This window comes from Diadema setosum, chromosome 15 (genome assembly GCF_964275005.1).
Source record: "Diadema setosum chromosome 15, eeDiaSeto1, whole genome shotgun sequence".
NCBI classification, from domain to species: Eukaryota; Metazoa; Echinodermata; class Echinoidea; order Diadematoida; family Diadematidae; genus Diadema; species Diadema setosum.
In genome coordinates, this window is record NC_092699.1 from 33,111,410 (window position 1) to 33,135,065 (window position 23,656).

At 41.3% G+C, this 23,656-nt stretch overlaps 1 protein-coding gene across 1 annotated transcript; it reads left to right on the plus strand.

Moving 5' to 3' along the window:
• On the plus strand, positions 1–22,808 carry LOC140238917 (E3 ubiquitin-protein ligase TRIM36-like). Its single transcript, XM_072318815.1, has 10 exons — positions 1–140; positions 5,828–6,476; positions 7,054–7,197; positions 14,670–14,865; positions 17,500–17,646; positions 18,594–18,689; positions 18,959–19,212; positions 19,707–19,834; positions 20,763–21,134; positions 21,668–22,808. Exons 1-10 carry the CDS (start codon positions 53–55, stop codon positions 22,327–22,329), a joined length of 2,736 nt encoding a protein of 911 aa, XP_072174916.1. The 5' UTR covers positions 1–52; the 3' UTR covers positions 22,330–22,808.
• Positions 22,809–23,656: the final 848 nt, after the last annotated feature.

Here is a 23,656-nt window from a genome sequence, read left to right on the forward strand (position 1 = left end):
TTGATACTGTCAAGGTTTGAGCTCTTCCGCTTTCTTTGAAGCTGTCTCCAAGATGGCGTCTCCAACGGTGTCAGCAAAGCTAAAGAGTTTTAACTTTAACTCACCCGTGTACGTCTTACCAAAAGGATGGTATCACGATGGTACGTTGTCATGGTGATTGACATTTTTTTACTGTCCTGCATTATGCATCCATTTTAACCAGCTTGATTACTCTGATTGCTACATAATTTGATGTATACACTTTAACCATTTCTGCAAAATTTGTATGCAATATGTTAGAAATCATGTTGCTGTCGATTTTATTTGCCATACAAACTGTTACATTTAATGTAGGCCCTACTCATGAAATGGAATGCTCACCGTCAGACATATAAGAACAATATGAGATGGATGAACTCGATGAGTAGAATTAACCATAGACGCATGTCACTGCATGTGAATGGTTGAGCCCGAGAAGTAAGAAAGGTGGAACAGGGTGCATTTCAATAAGATATCGAACATAGCGTCATTATAAAATGTTTTTATGTAAAGATAACCCACTAACATTCTATGACCTTGCCTTTTTAAGATGTCACCCCATTCGCTGAAATGTCAAACTGATATCAACTTGCAGGTGTAACCTTACGTTCACAAAGTAATTACGCCTCCAGAGTTCATTAATTCCGTCATAACAAACTGATAAGTGCAGTAGGTTACTGCCGACTATTGAAGTCATCAACAAATCCATAACGTTAACCCCTTCATTCTCAAAGGGTTGATCACAAAGGTTCTTAATCATTCCCAACGGACTCTGTTTGGATATAATATTGCGAAAAAAAAAAGTTTCAGCACAAAATAACCGACAAACGCTCCTCGCAAATGCTACACTGTACTCATGCACATTTCTACATTTCTCTCATATGATAAGCATATTCAAGGCAGTAAAAAAAAAAACAACAACGTAGAATTCCTCTAGTTTCGTTTTGCTGTATCTGTGTAGGATTACTTTTAATTCCTTGATGATTGTTTTGCTGCATTAGTATGTCTATAACCAACAAGCTGTTAGACATAAATTAATGCATCTCGTGTCATCTTCCAGGGTAATGGCAAACTTTCACGTAACATGTGTAAAGTTTCGAATAGCGTTGGATGGACGAACCATGCAGTCGTTGTGATCATTGTAGCTGTCCAGCCAAGTTTATTTCAGTTTCAGCTTCTCAAACACATTTTGCCATTTTGTCTCAGTGGGAATCGTGGGTAATTTAGTGATCAATCCAGGTGCCAGATACAATACCATCGCTTTCAGTTCGACTTGAATTAGCTCACTATACTGACAATCAATTGCACGAAACGATGACGTGGTTTTCCCTAACGAAGTCGATATTGGTATCTTGATATATACCCAATACTATCAGTAAGATCTAATATTTGTCCGTTACTTCCGACTTCTGTGTATATCTCACATGTTGTTGTACAGGAAAACTCGAGTTAGAGGAGTACAGAATAGAGAAAAGCGATCATTTTGAAGGTAGTTCAGTTTGACAGTCGATATACGAGCTTTTCTCAATGATAAGAAATCTACAATGTATTGTTTAAAAATGATCCGACGGCACGAATTCACAGCGAAGAAAAGAAGGGAAGGCAATGTAATCGCTGCTATACTCCAGTAATTACAGCAGTACTTTTCTGAATATGAATTGTATTCTTCTCTTTTTACCGGCCCGAAATGAAATGTTAGTAATGAGCCACAGTTGGTCTGATGCTTTCGAGTGTTTTGTTTGTGCTTGTAAAATGAATGTTTGCATTCTGCCGAAACGTGCTTGATTGAGCACTGGGCTGCAGCTGCTCCACAGCGTCCGTTCATTACGATATGAAACATCCACTGCCACGAAATTGACCTAGCAATGCAAACACAGCTGATCGCGTAAAATGAGTGTTATAGTACTGATGATTATGGTAAGCATGGTATTGGCAAGAATAAATCAACACGTGATACAGTATGATATGTGTACGTGTAATGGGTTCGATGAACAGACACGCCATGGAGTGTATACGACATAGTGATAAACACGCTATGAATACGATAGAAAATGACGTGAACACCTTATTTTTCGTCCTCCAAAGAGGTTACTAGTTATGTTAGCCGTGTTGGCCTTGCTATTTTTTGTTTTGTCGTCTGTCTATTTACGCATAAGATCCGAGTTTGATAGAACTTGCAGGAAATGTCAAAAATACGTCACGCAATAGTTAAGTAGATTTTGTTGGTGATCAGGATTACCGCTATATTACGAATAATATGTGCATATGTTGTATGCATTCTACAGATCACTTTTCGTGCTGTGTGTATTGACATTTCCGGCAGACATGACTCAAAACGTCTGCAAATTTGCATGGCTGCCGTGTCGCTATAAGAACTAGAGATTTTTAATCACACTACATCTTTTGTAAGGAAGTAATGCAAGGACGTCCCCAAGGTATAGCATACTGGCAGTATCAGCAAGTAGACGGAAGCTGGGCAAATATTAAGTGTTAGGCCCGTATCTGAAGAATGTTCTTAAGAATTGCATTAACACATAGGCCTACGCTATATTTTTCATGGATTGCGTGTTTTGCTGCCAGTTATGTCTCCTTGCCTAATGGGATATCACTGTTGGTGTTTATTGCCTACCAATCACATGTAAAGGTCATCTTCAAAACAAATATCATCCCACCCACCTCCCCCCCCCCCCTTCCAAGGAACATTCATGGGGCTGGGATTTGATTTATAGATTGTCGTCATATATCTATACGGCTGCAATTTGTTCTATCATGTTTATATATCTATTACCCTCATCTTTATATTCATCTATTCATATATGTGTTCATCTGTCTGCGCTGTTCTCCGCGTATCTTGTCTGCATACCATCATTTTATCTATCTGTCTTGTTTCCGCTTCATCTTCTCTCCCTCCCTCTGTCTCCTCCGCCCCTCCCTTCCTCCCTCCTCTCGCTCTGCCCTCCCTTTTCATCTTCCAATGTTTTCTGTCTGTTTTGTTCTGATCGTCTCTCTTTTCTCTCTCCCTCCGTCACTCTGTCTCCCCCTCCTAGTTCACTGCCGGGGTAAAACATGAGAACATTCATGCAATATCGATCTTTGGACTCGCGTCTACGTATATGCACACGCCATTGTAATCATAATGGCGACTGCCTTGGGAAATTTGCTTTGTGCAAACAGAATGGATGGAAGTCGTGGCCATGAGGAGCTGCCATGTGCGTTTATTGTAACTCACTCCAAAGTGAGCCTGTCCGTTAGGCAGAGAATTCGTGCGACCTGTCCAATTTGTGGAGGGAGTTGACATGTGAGACCCATATTTTGTTGCAAACGAGACGAGTATTCATGATGCATATTTATATTTCATATGCATAAGTGAACACTGGGGAGGCCCGCAGCACGGCCATGTAAGCCTATACGACCATGTTATTTTCAATATCAACCCAGACTGCTGAAACGAGCAAGCACATTAAATTTTCACGCCCCAGATGTCGTTACCAGGTCGGATGAGAATCGCGTGTTGCTAAAGAAAGTATATTGATCGAAGTACAGAGCAGTGCAGCTTTTTGCTTCCATAAGTTTAAAACGGGTCTAGGGCAATTACCCCCTGGGCAATTACCCCGCACCCTTCCCCTGGCCCTAATCCTAATCCTTATCCTGAACCTAACCCTAACCCTAACCCAAACTCCTAACCCTAAACCTAACCCTAACCCTAATCTTTACTCTTACCTTACCACTAACCAGTATTTGGCCGGGGGGTAATTGCCCTCCGGGGGTAATTGCCCGGATACGATATAAAACAGAAAGTGTAAGTGGCCAGGCATTATGTAATGTGTTCATGGGTACATTTTGCATCAAATTTCCATCATTTACCTGGCGTTTTAATCATGGCAGGTGACTTTCCAAGAGCAGGAAAGGAATTCTCTAATTTCTACCCTTCCTGATGCTGAATGTATATATATATAAGAAATGTTACAGCATGTGAAATAGTGGGAAATAGTGGGAAATTCCGCATTTGTAGACGAAAGATGATATGTTTACCTCTGATTTAGACATTTCGAGGCAATAATAATTTGCAGGAAGTTCATGTTGACTTGACAACGTTACAATTTCCAATAAAATATGTGAAACTTTAATGATAATACAGTCAAACCTGTCTATAGCGGCCACGCAAGGGAAACAACAAAAGTGGCCGCTATAGACAGGTGGCCGTTATAGGCAGGTTGGTGGCCATTTTGAATTTCAATACACTTGTACATGTACCTGGGTCACATCACCTATACCTCTCTTTCTTGTTCATTTCATTGGCATGTCTACTCTATTAAGGGCTTTTTACACGTGTAAATTTTTGCTTAGCCCCGGACCAACGGTGGGGCTAAGGGGGGGGGGGGGGGCCTTAGCCCCACCGTTGGTACGGGACTATCCTTAGCCCACTTTCTGTTTACACTCGTTTTTGCCAAAGTGGGCTAGCCCCACCGATAGTACGGTACTATCTGGCCCTGCAAAATAGCAGGGGTTAGCACCGCAATTGCGGTGCCAAGCAAGTGAGTGTAAACAGAACGAAAAAATAATCCTGGGCTAAGCGACGGAGACAAAGTCCGACCCTCACTGACCAATCAGAAACGAGGTAATCAAGTGCTGCCGGTGCGTGCGTGTACGTGTACAGTACACAGCGTAATTATGAATATTCATGTGGTTTGGAAAGTCCGGGGCTAAGAAATACGAGTGTAAAAAGGTCAGTTTTCTCCTTAGCCCCGGACAAGAGATAGTACGGGACTAATTGGCGAGTGTAAAAAGCTGAAAAAATTGGTACGGGACTAACGATAGTCCTGGGTCAGAGAAAGTCCGGGGTTAAGAAACACAAGTGTAAAAGCCCTTTAATCGGACCAAGCAGGTACATGTACTCGCCTAGTATCTCCTTGATCAGACCAAGGAGGTATCACACACATACCTCCTTGATCAGGCGATCAGCTGGTGAGTTGACCACCTATAAGAAACGCCGTTGTTCCGCTTTCACAAGACCTATTGACTTCTGTCTCACCCGATCCCCGTCTGTTCTGGGGTATCCTTCTCATCAGCGACCGCACAATGTAATGACTCAAAAGCTTCGAGCCAATGGTATGACTCACTTAATTCTTCTCTAGCCACGTCCGAAACACCTGTTGCGCGAAGCATTCCGGTTTTCGATACCGGGCCAGAGACGCCATGCACATCTCTCTGGACGCGACTTAAGCTCAGTCACTGATCTGACTGATCACACGAACCGGCATTGAACCATACATGTCAAGGTGTATAGCATCTTTGAATGATCTTACGAACCGGCTTGTGATGACGCATTGCAGTAGGTTACGATGCTACACGTGGCGCAAGACCCTGACTGTGCTAGATCATTTGGTCGTCGACGGGCCCATGGCGCCGGAGGTTATTTTTCGTAGTGGCACGATATCTTACTCGTCTTAGTGCTTAACCAGCTATTCTCCACCAGGATTGTCACCACGCGACCATCACGTGCCGGTTTGTGAATCAAAGTAAATCATAGTATATCATTTCCTATTCATGATCACGCGCTTAACTGAAATATGAGATGCCCTACCACACGGGCAGTGTTTCAGACAATGTCAGAACAGGGAGGTGGGAAGAAACGTTCCCACCTCCCTGTTTACACTGTTTGTATAAACAAACATACCTGGTGACTTTATTCAATTCTTTATGATTCTTTCTCGACAGAGTTATCAGTCAGACCAGGGACAATTCAGAATGAGTTGATGAGTAAATGCCATCACTTGTTTTATCGTTTGTTTTTCTCATTCACCCACAGACATTGTGCAACAGCTCTTTGCAATGGCGAACTGTAATATGGAACACTTGGAGAGGGAGTTGATCTGCCCGCTCTGTAGCGACTACTACACCACGCCCCTCCTCCTACCCTGTCATCACAACGTATGCCATCGCTGCGCCAAGGCCCAACTGACAGGCTGCAGCATCACTCCTCGAGGCTTTCACGCCTCCAATGAGAGCCTACATTCTACGGGCGGCGATAGCGTCGTGACCACACCCACCTCTAGGCCCGACAGCGCAGCGGGAAGGACCAGCTCACGCAAGCCGTCCATAACCTCTTTCTCGTCCACGCCCAACTCTCCGCTCGACGCACCAGGTGGAGGATTCAACACGGCGCAGCGATCTTCGATGCGGAGGTCGTTCCGGAAGAGGGAGAGCGTCACGGGATCGGGCCCGATCACGCCCAGGGAGTCGGCAAGGACGAAACGGAAGATGAGCGGGGCTGGGAGAGATTCCCCGAGGCCCGCTGGAAGAGAGTCCCCGAGGCCCGAGTCTCCGATCTCCGAGTCTCCCCGCCCGGAATCTCCCCGGTCGGACACCCCGGGACCGTCTGATACCCCGCGGGGTCGCAAGGGTTCAACTGGGAGTTTGCCGAGTCGTTCAGACTCGTTCAGCTCCAGTGGATCAAGGTACTCGTGCGGAGCATGAAACTTACTATCACACTGAAGTGCATGGTTATGGTATTATTGTTGTTTATCATGGGTGTCTCATGTTCCCAGTAATGCAGCATGACTTTCATCAATGAAACTAACTTACAGATATAATGACATTTTATGCTAGGAAACATATCCGAGGGTTAAATGCGAAAGCAACATCATCAAGAGATGGGGACATTTATAATTATAGTAATAATAATAATAATAGTGAGACTCTTATAAAGCGCACATTCCTACCTAAAAAAGATTATCTGGGTACTTGTGGGGGATTATGTTGAAAAATTGTCCTTTCCGATGCAGTATGTTCAAACTTATCCCAATGCTTGTTGCGTAATCAAATTGTTGATAATCGCCTGCTTATATCTTGCAATGCTTTTAATCTGAATGATTTCCTTCATAGACAAGGACAAATCTTCAGCTGATCTTACTTAGAAATTGTGACGAAAACTGCGCCGCCTTAGTAACACGAATAATTTCCCCTGTAGGACCTACTTTTTGCGAATGATCGCATGATTATCGGTTGCTCGTTCCTGTTCCTTTCTCCTGGCAGAGGTCGATCGTCGTCGACCGGCAAACTGAACGCTCCGATGTCGACAACCATTCACTGTCCGTCCTGCAAAACAGACGTCTTCATCGGCGACAAGGGGATCAACGGGCTCTTCCGGAACTTCGCCCTCGAAGTCGTTGTCGACAGGTATAGATATCACTCAAATCCTCTGGTTATTGGAAAATGCGTGTGCTCGTGGGAGGGGGGGGGGGGGGCAAAGTCATCTCTAAGCAGATGAAGCCGGTGAAGGTCAAATCCAAGTTTCTTCGAGACTGTGCACGAGGGGGAGACAATTTCAAGATTCAATGTTTCTCGCTTTGCATGCTTTATTTACTTAGATGTGCCACGGTGCGGATTCCGTTTTAATTGACTTACCTAATTGTTGCAATTCCCTGACCTGACAATGCCTAAAGGAACCCTTTGCAATCGAAATCCACATCATCTCGATTTTGGCTGTTTAAAGAGATGAGCAGAATGGTAGGGGTATCATGGGTCTAATTGTGATGAAACTTTTATTATCCAAATAGCGAGAAGATTATTCTTTCTTGTTTGAGTATACCATTTTACTAAAGCCAATTTGAACTTTGTTGAATGTACATAGTCTTGAGTTGCACTTTCATGATGTAAAAAAAAAATAAAGTGTCGTTTGACAGATTGAAACATTGGGACTTCATCTGTGTCCATAGATTTATACTCTCATCGATTAGTATGACAATTATAATGAACTATACTGCATTCTTCACCAATGCCGCTCAGTTCTCTGTAGGCCATGGTGCGATGGGAAGTTGTGTACAGCATCTAAGATAATAAAAAAAATGAATTTGATATCAATCATATGTGTGGCGCTCCGTCGGAATGAGTCAAAAGTCGCAAAAAATGAAATCGTAGTTATGCCTATAAGTGAATTCTACAGACTCTAAGCTTTACACTGATATGTAATACAACTCATTTCGACATCCCTATAGATCATAAAAACGAATATCAACCACGTTTGTTATGTCAGTTGATTTTCTAAATAACGGAGAAAATCGCTCTCAAAGTTCAGGCTATGTTCATGTTCACAACCTGTTTCTTTCACGGGACGAAACAATACAACTGTCCTGCTTAGCGACGGCGTTTACGCTCCATCGCACGCACTACCGTATAAGGCGATAGCTTGGGTATGTAAGATAATCAACCAATCGCAGGACAGGTCTATCATTAACGATTCTGACCAATACGGCAGCCCGAATGTAAACTTCGGCGCGTTTGTGTCCGTGCCGCTGCTGCCGCATGAATGAGTTGGTACGCGTTGTGTGTCGGCTGCGTTGTGGTTTGCCGCAATTTTTAACTCACAAACAATAGGAAACAGTAGAAAGAAAAGAAGGCACGCAATGCGTCTTACGAGAAGCGTCTTTTAGCGAGGGCGTTGATCGCTTCCATTCTCCTCCCATACATGTTGTTGTCAATGGAAACTAAAGAGGATGCGTTTAGCAAGTACCAATACCTAAATAGAACCTGAGAACCTATTGTAGGCGGGCACGCAATGCGTCTTACGAGAAGCGTCTTTTAGCGACGGCGTTCATCGCTTCCATTCTCCTCCCATGTTGTTGTCAATGGAAACTAAAGAGGATGCGTTTAGCAAGTACCAATACCTATTAAATAGAACCTGAGAACCTATTCTAAGCGGGGGTTCAAAAGACAGCATCGGTAGAAAAAGTCAATGAAGTTGATTAACGATAGTCGTCTTTTGAGATCGTGTTCTTTGCGTGTACTTAAAACCCTCAAATTACGCACATGGTCGTAATGTTGCAGAGCATCAAAAACTGCTTTCGCGTCTTTTCTGCTGCAGCTGTATACAGCCGTAACATTATGAATTCCCGCCATATTAAAGGCACATTTCCTTTATAGGCGTTGCGTGCACAGTAATTATCGCTTATCAGAAGTATCAGAAGTATCAGAAGCAAAGGTTGATGTCGGCTTGACAGCTTCACGTTGGGTTTACAATGATTCTCAGTCACTTTTCTAATAGCATAGCATATAAAAAACAATTAACTTGTAGCTTAAGCGGATTTTTTTTTTTTACATCACATGTGCAGTTACAATCTTTCTGCGTTTGAGAAGTGGATCATAAACAATAATACTGAAAAATATTCGGAATTAATACTTAGGCCTTCTTCACTTCGTTTTGTATTCACAAACCTTATCAGAAAAAAAAAAAATGATTGCTTGATTACTTTCGGGTAAAGGAACTACCGGAAAGGAACCGCATTTAATTTTCTTGTTAACGAACCTAAGCTAATAGCAAACCATATTTCATTGTGTGATTAACGAACCGTCAGAATAATCAATTGTATTACCCCCCTCCCCCAAGGAAAAAAAAATGCATTTCAATGTCATGCGTTGTCAATAGCGATAAAAGGCCCGTTTTTATTTCGTAGTGTGTCTCAGTACTCCTGTGCTTATTTCTAAGGATGTGCCTCTCTTAATGATTGCGATTGATGTTCAACTATTTCTTTCACGGGAGCTTGAACAGGAAGAAGCTAAAATTCAGGCAAGGAGACGAGTTTTCTTCCATGAGATGCAATCATTAAGACACATCTATTCACGAAAGTTGTGTGATTGCTTATGTGCTAAAGAATTGTGTCCATTACATGAATCAGGCACTATACAAAACGGTTGAAATCTACTGAAAGTCGAACTTCGTTTTGCTTTTTGTTTTTTGTTCAATTTCATTTCAATTTTAAGCGGGGATAGACTAGAAATTAGTTTGTCTATACTGGCAGGAGACATTACAGTTTTGCAGTACATGCTCCGCATTTAAACAGTCGCCATATTTTCGTGGTCAGAATCAGATAATGGACACGTGATATATTATAAAAATGAAAATAGAAAACAACGAACACGCCATATGTACAAACATTATGAACTTCAATGAATTAAACTTACCTGTGATATTCTGCATAAAAACAATCACGCCGATTAAATGATTTAATATAATTAATAGAGCACACAGCGATATCATGCATAGCAGATCAAATCAAGTTCAATTGGTGAGAAAGCTAAATGAAGTTAAAAAGTTGACTTCTTTTCGTTTCTCTTTCAATTCATGAAAACAGAATTACATTGTATATCTATTGAAGAGGATTGTCTCTGTCGCGAACGATCGCCATATATAGCACTGTTAGTCTCCTGCGCAAATCCGAATCCCTAAATACTTTAATTTTTGCTTGATAATGTAATAACCCTGATCATGATTTCATAAAGGACTCGCAAATTCAAAGTTTCAAACCGTATACTAAAACATTATATTGTATATGGTGTATTTCAAAAAACATTTTGAATGCGTTGCTTGTTAGCATGTTAATAGCACCAATCTGCCTTTTATTTTCCGTATACGTAAAGCGCACAGAAACGTAACCAAATGTTACAAAATACAGTGAAATGCATTGTACGGCGTGGTACTATCATTAGAAGTATATCCCATTCCTTTTTACTTTTATTTGTTTGAACCAAACCATGTGTCATTTTCGTAGCGACATCACTAGGAATTAGAATGTATGAAGATAATCGTTACTCAATCTTTTTTGCGCTACTATTATAGCATTTACATTTGCCAACTTTTATTGACATGCAGTACTATGTTACTGTATTGTTACGATTACGAATGTTGGTTATGAATTCAAAAGACTGGTTTATTAATCGAACTACAAAGGTAATAGCTGTTTTGAAAGTAGTTCGATACAAGTTCAAAACGCGATCGAAGTCATTGTCATTGGGGGGAACTGATAGCTCTAGAAAACTTGTTTAGGCTAGTAAAGATTGCCGTATAGGCAATCTTTGTAGAAAGTTTTGACTTAGGCCGTCTATTGAGTATTTTGAGAAATTTAATAAAGAATTATTTGTTTTGATTATGTCAAGAATTAGTTTGAACTATGAGAATAAAAAGGCGCGCTTACCCAAACAATGTCGTAGTTCGATTAGACAGTCATGATGGGTAAAGTGAATTCATGACTTGACTAATCCTTACTGAATTGATGATCACTTCTGTAAACCATCAGTTATGTCTTGTAATCGTAGTCAAAATTCTTTTGAGCAAAGAGACGAAAACCAACAAACAAAATGCCGTGTATCATCGCTCGAGATTCCAACATTTGGCGTCACCCGACCAACAATAAGTGACAAATCAAATGGAATATTATGTTGTGGGATAGCAGACTGTGTTACGATTTTTAAATGTTTCGAGCAATTGTTAAAAAAAAAGAGAGAAAATGAGGCAAAGTTCAAGAAATTAGAAAAAAGCACGTAAATGCAGGCGATCATGTTTGATAATCATAGTAAGAGATTACAATCGGCCGTGCGGATGTATATGATTGCCTTATTTACATGTCTGATTTCTGTAAACTATGTGATATTTAAATTTAAGTTCCCTTCCCTCCTTGATAGAAGTTTTGTTGGGTTTTCGCTATAGGCATTTATTAGGAAACGCTGTAAAAACGACAACAAATGCCTACTATACATCAAGAGATGACCTATACATACATATAAATATATATAAATCAACTGCTTGTTTGTTTGTTTGTTTGTTTATTTGTTTGTTTGTTTTGAATTACCATGGTCTTTGTCGGGGGAAAGATGAAGAAAAGTAGTAGAGTGTATCACTCTCAAATCCGGATGATTGCGATAAGTGTGTATCCCCGCCCTTTCTATACAGGTAAACGATTTAAGCTTGGTATGCTATTATAAAAGCCTGCACGTGTCACGCGGAAGAACTGATTCCGTGATCACTTTTAGCCTTTCATAAAATTCACGTTTTAAGATGGTAACGATAGCTTGTAGGAGATAGAGTAAGTTAGCGTCACTGACTGTGGTTCTGAACACAAAAGGAGACTGAAAAATTCCTTTACAAATTAGCAGACATAATGCCGATCCTCCAACACTGTTGCTCCATTCCGTCATTGATTCTGCTATCAATGGCGAAGAAAGAATACTGGTTGCGTGATTATCCACCCCTTGATAGCAGGAAGTTTACCTTTCATTGTTTAAGGCTTCGTTGATGCGGGGTTTACTCGGATACAAGGCGTGAACATTGCCGTGCGAGTTCTTTCATTCGAAATTCCTCAGAATACGCAATTCAATGGGCAATTAGCGCTGCTACTTGGCAAAGCTGTTAGCCAACCCAATTGTCCCAATTCTTTGCAGACTTGACCTCTCACATGTCAGCTACACGCAATACACGGCAAACAACTTTCATTACAAACATTCTGATTAAAAAACAAAACAAAATGAAGAAGCACACTTTTGAGTAGCGACACAGCTTTCTGTCCCTTTCTCAAATAGGTCCTACTTCTAAAAAAATACACAGATGACTAGAGTCAGAATATCCTCCAAAGGGAACACGAGCTATCTGGGCATTAATAATGTTTGTCTTCCTATTTCTCTCCATGCCGTCACGGCCCAAACCATCATAAGTAATAAGGCAATAAGTTTCATTAACCAGGGAAATAATAGTACGCATTACATACATTTGGCGAATTATCACACAAATTGTCGACTTTATAAAAACGAGAATAATTGACAACTTAGGCCCTACTATATCTCCAGAGATGAACTTTAAACAGCAAGTCACATACCAGGGAACGAAAGTTATGATTATTTGAACAAATTCATTAATGAGGCCAATTAATAACCGTTGTAAAAGTACACACACGCATAAAAAAGGTTTCGAGTTCGATATGTGATCATTGTATTAGCTCATAGATAAAATATCATAAATTTTGCGTGATCGTTCGTTGGAATTATTTTTTTTCAGTGCGATTTGTGCGTCATGTCAATCACCACTCATTGAAATGGAGTGCATGTATCAAACGAAACTCGCTGGTCATGCAATCAATAGCCTTGGTCAGCTCACTATTATTGCGTAATTCTATAGCCCTCGCCGCTTGGCCGCCGACGCCGCCGCGCGCACCATGCTTTGTTTTTGTCTTCAAAGGGGTCAAGAGCAATGCCTCATTAGCATACACCCTAGCAACGGAGGCGGAGTCTCGATCTGGCAAGAACAATAGGTGCGAAACGCAACGCAAAGGCGAGCGTTCGAAAAAAATGTAACCGAAAAAAATTGTCTCAGAAAAACGGTGATATGGGACACTTGTACTCATTTTCACACGCTGAAATTTTCTGTACAAACAGATAAAACATAAAGGAATCAAAATCCGTCATAAAAAAATTTCGACCCGAGTAGTGCTTCCCCTTCATTTTCGGCTCATTACGGGAAAACTCCCCGTGCGACTTATGACTCATTTTGTCGGAGCGCCACACATATTTGATACCAAGATCATACAAGCAGGACAGAAACAAATTTATTTTATGGCACAATATCAATATCATTTGACCCACGCAGCGGAATGCGGAAATATCTACTCATATTATTATTTGTTTTGTGACAAGCGTACTCCATTGCTCCGCGCCCTGATTACACAAGGCACACAAACTTGATATTTGAATACGAATGCGTATGATCACAACCATAATAGAAAGACATTATTACGAAGAATTGTTGCTGCAAAATGAGCTGTGAAAAACGGGTTTCAGGAGGAAATAGATTTTCAGGTTTGTGAAATTCAGAAATAGCTTTCAGTTTGCGAATGGATTTATCTCTGTATAGTTTGAACCACGTTTTATTCAATCATTACATTTTGTTATATAGAATTTCTATATATCATGCCTTCTTTGTCTTGATTTCCATAAGATAATCAGGAAGTTTAGCCAATTTAAAGGCACCAAATAAAATATGAAGAAACACGGCAGATCGTAGGAAACGCGAGAAAGTTTACTGCAAAGCACTCCGGGGCAACGCAGTCATTGTTCATTGATGATAATAGGAAATCATTTTGATATATTCATTATCGTGCTGTTTAACTTATTTCGTGCATTAGTGGATCCCATGATCTCGGGCCGAGTAAACAAGGCAATTTATTTGATTAATCGGAGTGAATGAATCTAGCTTCTCGGATGAACGGACGATGCACTATCCCACGCATTTATCTGGGTCTTTGTATAGCATTTAATGGTGGATCGGCCATGCGAGTACTGTAAACAATAGAAAAGAACAACAAAAAAAAAATGAAGAAGCTTAAGGTGCTTTGCCTCCATCAAAAGGTTTTTTATGCCTATTTGATGTTTGTAGGTTTATGACGCGACTCAACCCGGTAGTGATAAGAGTTTACAACAAAGCAAACATGCGGATAAATGTGACATGTTACCTTATGTCATACAAAAATGCTAAATCAAGCTTATTAAGAGGTCATTCAGAGAGGGATTGAGGTAGACATCGCTATAGATTATTAGGACAGGTGTTCAGTAGGAACGTACTGCGCATCACCTCATAAGTAATTCCCTATTATGTTTAAGATGCTCTTAATTTTAGTTTTCTGTACCTCCTGGATATTTGATTACCCCTAAATCTTCACACTGTGAATGTGACACCATAGAGGTGCGTTTTTTTCTCCATTGATTTGATAATGTGGACTAACAAATAAAGCTGACACTAGCTATGAATCGGAAATCTGATTTGCGTACTGTAACACGTACTTTTACAGCAAGATTATCAATATTGATACCTATTAATTTCCCTGCCGCAGGTATAAACTAGCTGCGAAGAAGGCAGCCAGCATTCCGTGCGGCTCCTGCAAAAAGAAACCGGCGGAGGACGCCACCAAGAGTTGTCTGGACTGCAAGGCGCCATACTGCACCGAATGTTTCGCCATTCACCACCCGTGGGGCACTCCCCGTGCTCAACACGTGTGTATCGGACCCACCTACAACTACAGACCGAAGGTATCTGTCCAATCAATTTTGCTAATAACTCTTGTCATGATGAATTAAGATCATTACATTATCAAGATGTGTACAGTATCGAGGAGCTTGCATTTCAGCAGGACAATTTCAGAGCTAAGGCATGAACTTGAAATGACCCATTCATATACTTTTTATTTCCATAGCAACGTTTTGCACAATCTCTCTGAAAAGACATTGGATTAGGGGAAGAAAATCGCTCCCTCAAAAGGGTGCTAATGAGAACCTTTGTTTCATTATTCTTTTCACAGTGAAGCTTTAAAGTGTAAATGTATCATGGTATTGATGTGACGTCCTGTGTGTCTGTCAACACTGCAAGAGCATTGTCTCTTTGTTTGTAGTTTCCGTGTTCATTTCCGGGAACCTCCACAATCTTACTATATGGAACATTTCGAATCGTTTTCTCATGGAGTCTTAGTTGAAATGACGCATGTGCCACGCAACACAATGAGGCATTACACTTACTCAGCGATATTTGTCTCGATTTCCCACGAACATGATTAAGATACCTTGCAGCATTCTTTTATGTTCATTCGTGTCGTCACATTGTAAATATTTACTCCTTCTTTTGTGTTCAATGTACATCATGCAACAGACTCGGGCGTATCGAGTGGGTTTATAAAGTTTGCAGTTGTGAACAGTGTTTGCCGAGTACTTAGCCTTAAAAAGACAAAAAGGGTGCATTGAAGTGTTCCCTATCAGATGTGATGAAACATTTCATGTGAATGACAAAAACAAAAGGAAGATAGCAAGTTAATCAATTCAGATTTCATCAGCGTGTTTGATAATCGATTTGAAATCAAAGTTTGCGACTCACTTCCGTAGTTTTCTGATGTTATGAGATCACTCACTGCGAAGAGCACCATTACTCTTGTCGTGATACAGATCATTTCTCTCTTAAAATCGTGCAGCAAAATATCAACTGGAAATTCCGTTAGGTGACTTATGTGCAAATACTTCAAGTGTTTTTGTGCGCTGAAATACAACCTAGCGATCTTACAGAATTCATGGCATGCGATTCCTTGATTGAAATGTTCTTCGTTTTCTGCGTGTAAAATGAGCATCATTGCCGCCCCTGTATTGCGAATCCAATTACTTTTTGTTTAACTTGTTGTAATCGCTTGTATCAATCAATATGACTGCGATCAGTAGGCAATTGGTGTGGCAGCATGTGAGTTCATCGCAGTGTAAACGAATTAACGATATCCCCCTGACGGTTTGATGAATGGGGTGAATGGATTGCTCACTGGGGGAGTGTACTCTGCCCCCGGCAAAGAGAATCAGACTTTGAACCCTTATCCGCGTTCATAATATATCTCTACACACGAATTATTCTGAGGGCTTCTTTTCAGGTTTCAAACAAAATAATTGAGCCCGTGTCAAAAACAGACATGCCTAAAGGCAGGGGAGTTCCGATCAGTGACTCATCCACTTTTGGGATTTATCATAATACAATCCATTTATATTCGTCACGAGCGACGAACTGCCCGAGACACGTCGTCATCAAAAGACTTCACCTCTTAGCACCCTCATAAAATGAGCAATAAGATACAAATGTTCTTTAATATATGATCAAACTGGAAGATCAAGTCTGATAAAAGTGACGCTACGAAATGAGACATGCAAATGACGGGTATTCATCGATATTGAAAGAACGATTTTTGATATTCCTATGAAATGACTAACCATATCAAAATGTATGTGTATACATTAATCGATTTATTCTATCTGGGAGTTGTTTATCTCATATTTTACTGTTCTTTCGTGTCTTTTAAACCACCGCGCAGTTTGACACACATGCAGGTGTTGCTATTCGTGCCAAACTTGTAAAAAAGGAAGAAAGTCGAGTAGCCATGTGTTGTACATCTCAGTGTTATAGGTCATGTACCGCGCATCAACTGAATTTCGGTGGATCCTAAACCTCGCATGCATTATTGGATATTCATAAGGCATATAAGGTTTCGCTATAGGACATCATAGGCCTCAGTTTCAAAGGTGTCAAATTCGATGATTAAAATGTTATCGTAATAATAGATCTTGGAGGTACTAAGGTCTGGCAGGGGAAGATGGTGAGAAGTTTGTTCTTGCAACAACCATACTACCCTTATTTTAGCGACGAAAGGAAGTAACAAAAGTGCTCGTTCTCGTAGATGAGCAAAATATAGTTATCAGTTTTGTGCATGGGCGTCGGGGCTATGATCATGACGTCTCGCATTTGATATCTCTAAAACTAAATAATATCCGAAGTTGACTTTAATGATAATATGGAAAAATTATGTAGCGCTTAAGGCAAACATGTTTCGAAGCGCTTTACAGTAAAGGAAACAAACATACAAATCAACTACGAATATAATCCACAATATGTAATCGTCAGTCCTGTTCTTGAAATGAATGGTTTTTAGTTTCTTTTTGAAATCATTTTTAGATCGGACTTTACAACTCAGGTTTCCTTGATGTTTCAGTCGGTTCCTCTTTTCTTTATCTTTTTCTTTCTTTTTTTTTTTGGGGGGGGGGGAAATAGGACAGAAATCATATGTGCCTTCTGCGTTCCCGTATAAAATTGACTACCCCACGTGTGAAGAAAGTAATTGTTACTCTGTTCGTGTCCGTGTGTAGACTCTGATGTGCAATGAGCATCATGGCGAGAAGATCACCATGTACTGCGAGGGGTGTCACAAACCCATCTGTCACAGGTGTAAATACAACGGGGCGCACGCTGAACACAAGGTCTCCATCATCGAGAAGAAATATACGGCGCTCAAGGTGAGCTCAATGACCTGTAATGTATGTTACTTGCGCTGCTACAGAGTACGGAAGTGATGATGTCGCGGTCTTATGTTATCACGTGGGTTGGAACCAGATGCGAGCATAGCGAGCAATGATAACGTTCAGATTCACAGATATTTGGGCTCGTGCGGTTGCTTATAGAACCAGTTTCCATGGGCGATGAATGGCTATATGAAATCACACTTCGATAATATATTATTGATGTATCTGCCACTATCCACAACCAGTATAAAGATGACCTCTAAATACTCCTCATACTGCCGAAGTTAGTGAAAGTTTCCAACCGGAGTCCTTTACCATTGATGTATGTCAGTATCGGAGAAAGGAATTATATGCTTGTTGCCTGCAATGCTGGTGGAAGGGAAGATGGTGATTATGTTAAAAGTTATTGTCTGAAACATTTCATATTTTGTTCGCCTAGAGTTTTCCGTTTGTATTGCCCCACACTCTCCTCGTTCTTATATGTCGTTTATAAATGGAAACTGAACAAATGATAAGTTTTAAAAAATCATGACTTGAAGCATTTTAGTCTGTATTCTGTGCCATTTCTCACATTTTACTAAATGGAAATATGGATGGAAGGGGTAGAGTGGACTTTGACATCTGTATTTTGCAATGTTACACATTCCCCACAACTTTCGTTCTTGGTTATGATAACGAAATTTTGCATACTTCCCCAACAAAATTTAACAATGAAGACAACGTGAATTGCAGCCAGCTCTAAAATAGGCATCAATTATTTTGATAAGGGACACCACATTGTTTAATTTCCAGGTTGTCAAGTATGCTAGTTAACAAAGGTTTTAAAATTACCATAATAGTGTAATGACAATTAATGGAATGCATCTCTAAGGAGACCCGTATATCATCAGTGATCATATTAAAACTCACATGCTAATGACGTAAAACATTTCATTTTACAGGAAAGGATGGAGCAGGCGATTGGAGCAATCCAAAGCAGACGACGCAAGATCGGCGGACAAGTGGAGAAGCTGGAAAAGATATTCGCCTCCATCGAGGTATTCTGTCCGACAGAGGGCGCACTTTTCCATGTTAATTTTGTTTTTTGTTGTTTTATTTTTACCGAGATTTTTCTCGGTATCAAACCGTTGTTTTCATTATGGTATTCTTTTGCAGTCATCTGCTGTAGTAAAACACTCAAATCATGTTAATGAATGTTACCTTATTCACGCTAGCATGTAGAATAAGAAATCAAGATTATGAGAAAAAGAGTGTGCGTATTTCAAATGCGTCACAATTGCTCTCATTAATGTCTCGTTCGTTCTAGGGCAATTCGGAAGCCATGCAGAAGGCGCTAGCCGAGGCGCTCGAACTGCTACGCGCCACCCTCGCCGAGAGACATACCGCCCTCACCGAGCAGGCGGCTCAGGAGGGCGAGAAGAGGACGAAGAACATCAAGGAGATCCTCGACACCTACAAGGCGGTGCTTCAAGGATGCAGCGTGGCTGACCTCGCCTCCGAGCTCCTCAAGGAGACGGACAAGGCCATGTTCGTACAGGCGGCCAAGCCTCTCGTCGGAAGGTACGAAGGCTGTGATTGGTCAACTTCATCTTTATTCTACCTATTTGTTTGCAATATTTGAATGCTGGGTTGTTTCTATAAGAGGGCTCATCAATAATGTTCCACACTGGTCAACAAATTGCTTTATACTCAAAAGGACTCCCGGGGGGGGGGGGGGTTGGGGTAGGTAGACCGTACAGCGAGGTTAGAAGGCAGCGGTTGATGATAATTGTGTGGTTATTCGAAATAATCACCTATTTTACTGAAAATCACCTGAAATAATGACTGGAATACCAAATGATCTCACTCGTGTATCTTTTCATACAATCTTCATAATATGCGACTGTTTTTAATCAGTTTCAAGCCAATTTTCATTCTACTGTGCAGCCACTACTGATCATTATCTTGACGAAAAAGCATTTTGATACATTCTAGGCTGGCAACTTCGATAGTTAAGTTGTCCCTACATTAAATGTTCTATTCATTGGTCTTATCATATTCCCACGTGCTCCCAGGTTGATGGACACAGCGAAGTCTCTCAAGCAGACGCAGGATATGTGTGAGAGTTACGAGACGTTCGGGAGCTTCACTCTCGATTCAGCGGACGCTCTGAAAAACCTCCAGAATTTGGACTTCTACCAAGGTAAGAGAAGCATTTCTCGGGTACTGCAGAATTTGTGTCGATCATAGTTAAAACAGAGAGCGCCCCCACCGACATAGTAACTTTTTGAACTAATTTTTAGGGTGGCACGACATATTTGCTGCTGCGACAATTGCTCCGGTCTTATTTTCTCCATGGACTTAGGGTTAGGGCTAGGGTTGTGATAGGGTTTTAGGCTTAGTTTGCTTTGAGGACTAGGATTAGGGCTAGTTGAGGACTAGGATTAGGGCTAGGATGAATATGTTTGTGGGTATAATTTATGTTTGGCTCAGCGTGCAGATATTTCATGGGAGCAATTGTCGCAGGAGAAAATGTCATCGAACCTATTTTTGGAACCCCTGTCGCAACTGACAGTTGGAGCGGAATACTAGCCCAGTCCAGGCATAGTAAGAAAGAACAGTAATAAGCGCTTTTTTTTCCAGATATCGTCTTGAGATGACAGTTGCTACCATAAGAGATTGATTGATGATTTCAAGCTTTAACTATTCACATTTCTTGGTGTAAAATGAAAATAATAATTCCTTCAAGTCTCCCTAGAACTTCAAGGTAAAGACGATGTTGTCTCCTTCTGAGTCGTAATTTGAATGTTGTCTCGATGACAAGTAATTACTTCTTTGGGAGTGGAACACAGAACATACAAGCATACAAACGTTCTTTGTAAAAATGTTATTTCTGCCGTTAAGAACTTTTTGCCAGGATTTATTTGTTTGTCTGTGAGCAATATTACTCAGAGCTCTGTGACATTGGCGACTAATTCCTTAGCAGAGGTTTACAATTTCCCACTGGTTTTTCGTCTTTTCCATAAAAAGCTCATCTTTATTGCGTTTTTTTTTTTTCAAAATTGTTTTGACTGCGTTTTCAATACAAACATCTTCTAATGTTTTACTCTCCTTGTATCTCCCCTACACAGCTCCCGGTCAACCGGTATTGCGTCCTCAAGCACCAAACAAGGTGGTGTGCCTCGAATGGGAACCACCCATCGCTGGGGGCGCCGTTGACTCCTACACTGTGGAATACAAAGTGCTCAACGGGCAGCAGCAGACGAGCGACCGGCCCGTCGAGCGACCATCCAGCCTTCACCTCGATACGAACGGGAGTGCGCCGGAGGAGGAGGAGGACCCCTCCGAGGAGGGCTGGACGTCCGTCCCGGATTTGACTGAATGCAAGTTCGAACTGGATGACCTGGATGTGAACTCGGCGTATAAGTTCCGGGTCAAAGCGTGCAATCCCGCCGCAGCGACAACGAGTGACTGTGTGGTTCTGAGGACCCCACCAGCACAAGGTAAATCATATTGATGTTCAGGGTGTTTGGTAGCATTTCGTTTAAGATATTTCTATCGGCGTTGTCTGTGTAATGGTTGCATCGCTTATCTCAGATACATGAAACACACAAAGCTGAGAATTAACCAGGGCACATCAGGGTGCCAGATGTGAGAGCGTTAATATTAAACGTCGATAAATATCGTTCTAGATGAGAGACGACGAATGCAAGAGTATGATGTTGTATTTCCTTCAGCTCGTCTGCCCTGTGGCCACAGGCCATCTACGTGACAATATTTGTTGACCGTGGCTAGTTTTCATTTCATTTCATTTATTTCATTTCCACATTAAAAACAACAATCATAACAGTTTCAAGTCATAGTATGAACATGTTCATTGAAGGGGACTAATATTAAAGCCTATCAGGCTTCATGGCAAAAGGCCCCAAAGTTTGATTATGTTAACCTGAAATTTTCAACAACGATAGATTATTGACTCATGCCCTTGCACCGTAATGATAATGTTATTTTCTCTTCATTTTGTCCAATATCACAGTGTTGCCTTTCAAGTGGACGTCTTGCCAGTCCAACTTGGCTCATACCTCTTCGAAAATCCGCAAGGATGGTCAGGAGGTATTGGTTTCTCCCACCGCTTCACTCTTCTCCTCCAACTCGAGCTCGTTTCCAACGTCGCCGATCGCCATGGAACCCGTCCACTTCGTGGGCGACAAGAAGCTCTCTTCCGGCCGCCACTACTGGGAAGTCCGCGTAGACCAGTCTCCGCTGGCCGTCCACGTCGGCGTGGCCAGCGAGCGCATGGCCGAGCAGTTCAGCCGCAGCGGCGGCAGCGACGCCATCGCCGATCGCGACAGCGGCCACGACAGCTGCGACGAACTGGACGACGACGCCCTGCAGCAAGACCCGACAGTCTTCGTCACGCACTGCTTGGGAAAACTGACGCTGCCGTCAACGGGTACCTCGCCGAGGAAGAGTTCGAGCAAGGCGTCGAGGAACAGTCCGCGATCGTGCGCCATCAACTCGAACGTCATCGGCGTGCTGCTGGACACGGAGGCAGGGAGGGTTGCCTTCTATGACGGATTGACCAGGGAATGTCTCTTCTCAAGAAAAATCAAAGTATCCGGTGTCATCCAGCCGGCAGTGTCAATCGTTGGTTCAGGAACGGTGAGGTTAAACGGCAAATGTGCAGACGGGAACTGAGCTATGATTTCTAATCCCATTATTCGTGACTGAAAGAAGTGCGTTTCAGTCGACATTCCCCTCGCCTTCCTGAACATCTACGTCAGCGGAGTAGTTGTTGGAACCGTGTGAATGAGAGAGGGCTCTCAATTCATTCCAAACCTTGTCCGGACCAACCATGTCAAGTTAAATGATTTCGAAAAATGAGACAGTGTGAATGTGTGAATTCGCGGAGTACCACAACCTCGTCATGTGTGTCGGTACATTCGGAACTGAAATAAAAGACAAAAGAAGAGAAACCAGGTTTATCGATAAATTCATTCATTTTCTACGTTATGTGGATCGAACTATATTTTCCGATAATTTCCATTGCTGAAACTTTAATAGATCTGTTTCGAATGCGTCAAACTGGTCAATATCTTAACGTGGATTTAACGTTTTTCGTCATTAAGCTGGTATTGTGCATTTTGTTTGAGGTTGATGTGGGGAGCAGGTTATGGCTTGGGATGTTGAATGAGAAAAAAAAAATGTCAATTTGTTGATTAGATTTCTGTAGCAATTGTGTTTCTTGGCGATATGATTTATTTACTTCAAATGAAAAGGAGCAATAGGTTGGATTTTAAAATATATCTGGTTCGAGGTCACAATCTAATGGAAACGTTCGTGTGAAATGGTTTCCTTTCTAGATTTTCTTTTTAAGTGCGAATCTGTCTTAAAGATATTTGCTTGCTGAAAATCACGAGTTCACGTTTCAAGCTCGAATCATTGCCATATTATTGGTATAGTGAAATGAAATCTACCACCCATTCTGAATACAGGTATGCAATCTGAGCAAGTGAGACGTCAGTGTACCGCAGTGGCAACGACAACGTACAATAATTGAAAATATCGTCAAACGCTTTATGTCTTTGTTGATTGTGCTCATTCCAGCCCCTTGTGTATTCAGCAACCTCAATGGAAGTATTCAATAGAACTATTCTACTTTAAAGAAACAGTATGGAAATGAAGGGTATTATTTTGTCATGGTCTTGTAGTTTTGCCCCTTCCTCTTATTTGTGAAATGAAGGCCATCCTGAACTCTGTTTCAGCAAGCAGTTTTTAATCATCTTTTCTATCCAGATAGGGTTGTTTGTTTCCTAGGTAGTTTGTTTGCTTTGTGATATGAGGTCTCCCAGAACAGTTGTTCTTGCTGAGAGACATTGACTGAATATAGCAATTACAAAAAGATGGACATCCTATACACACCGGAATAGTTTAAAAAAAAGATTCAGTCAAATAAAAACAGTTCACTGAAAACTAACATAGAATGAATATACCACAATGCTGAATTGGAAAAAAAAAATCATTT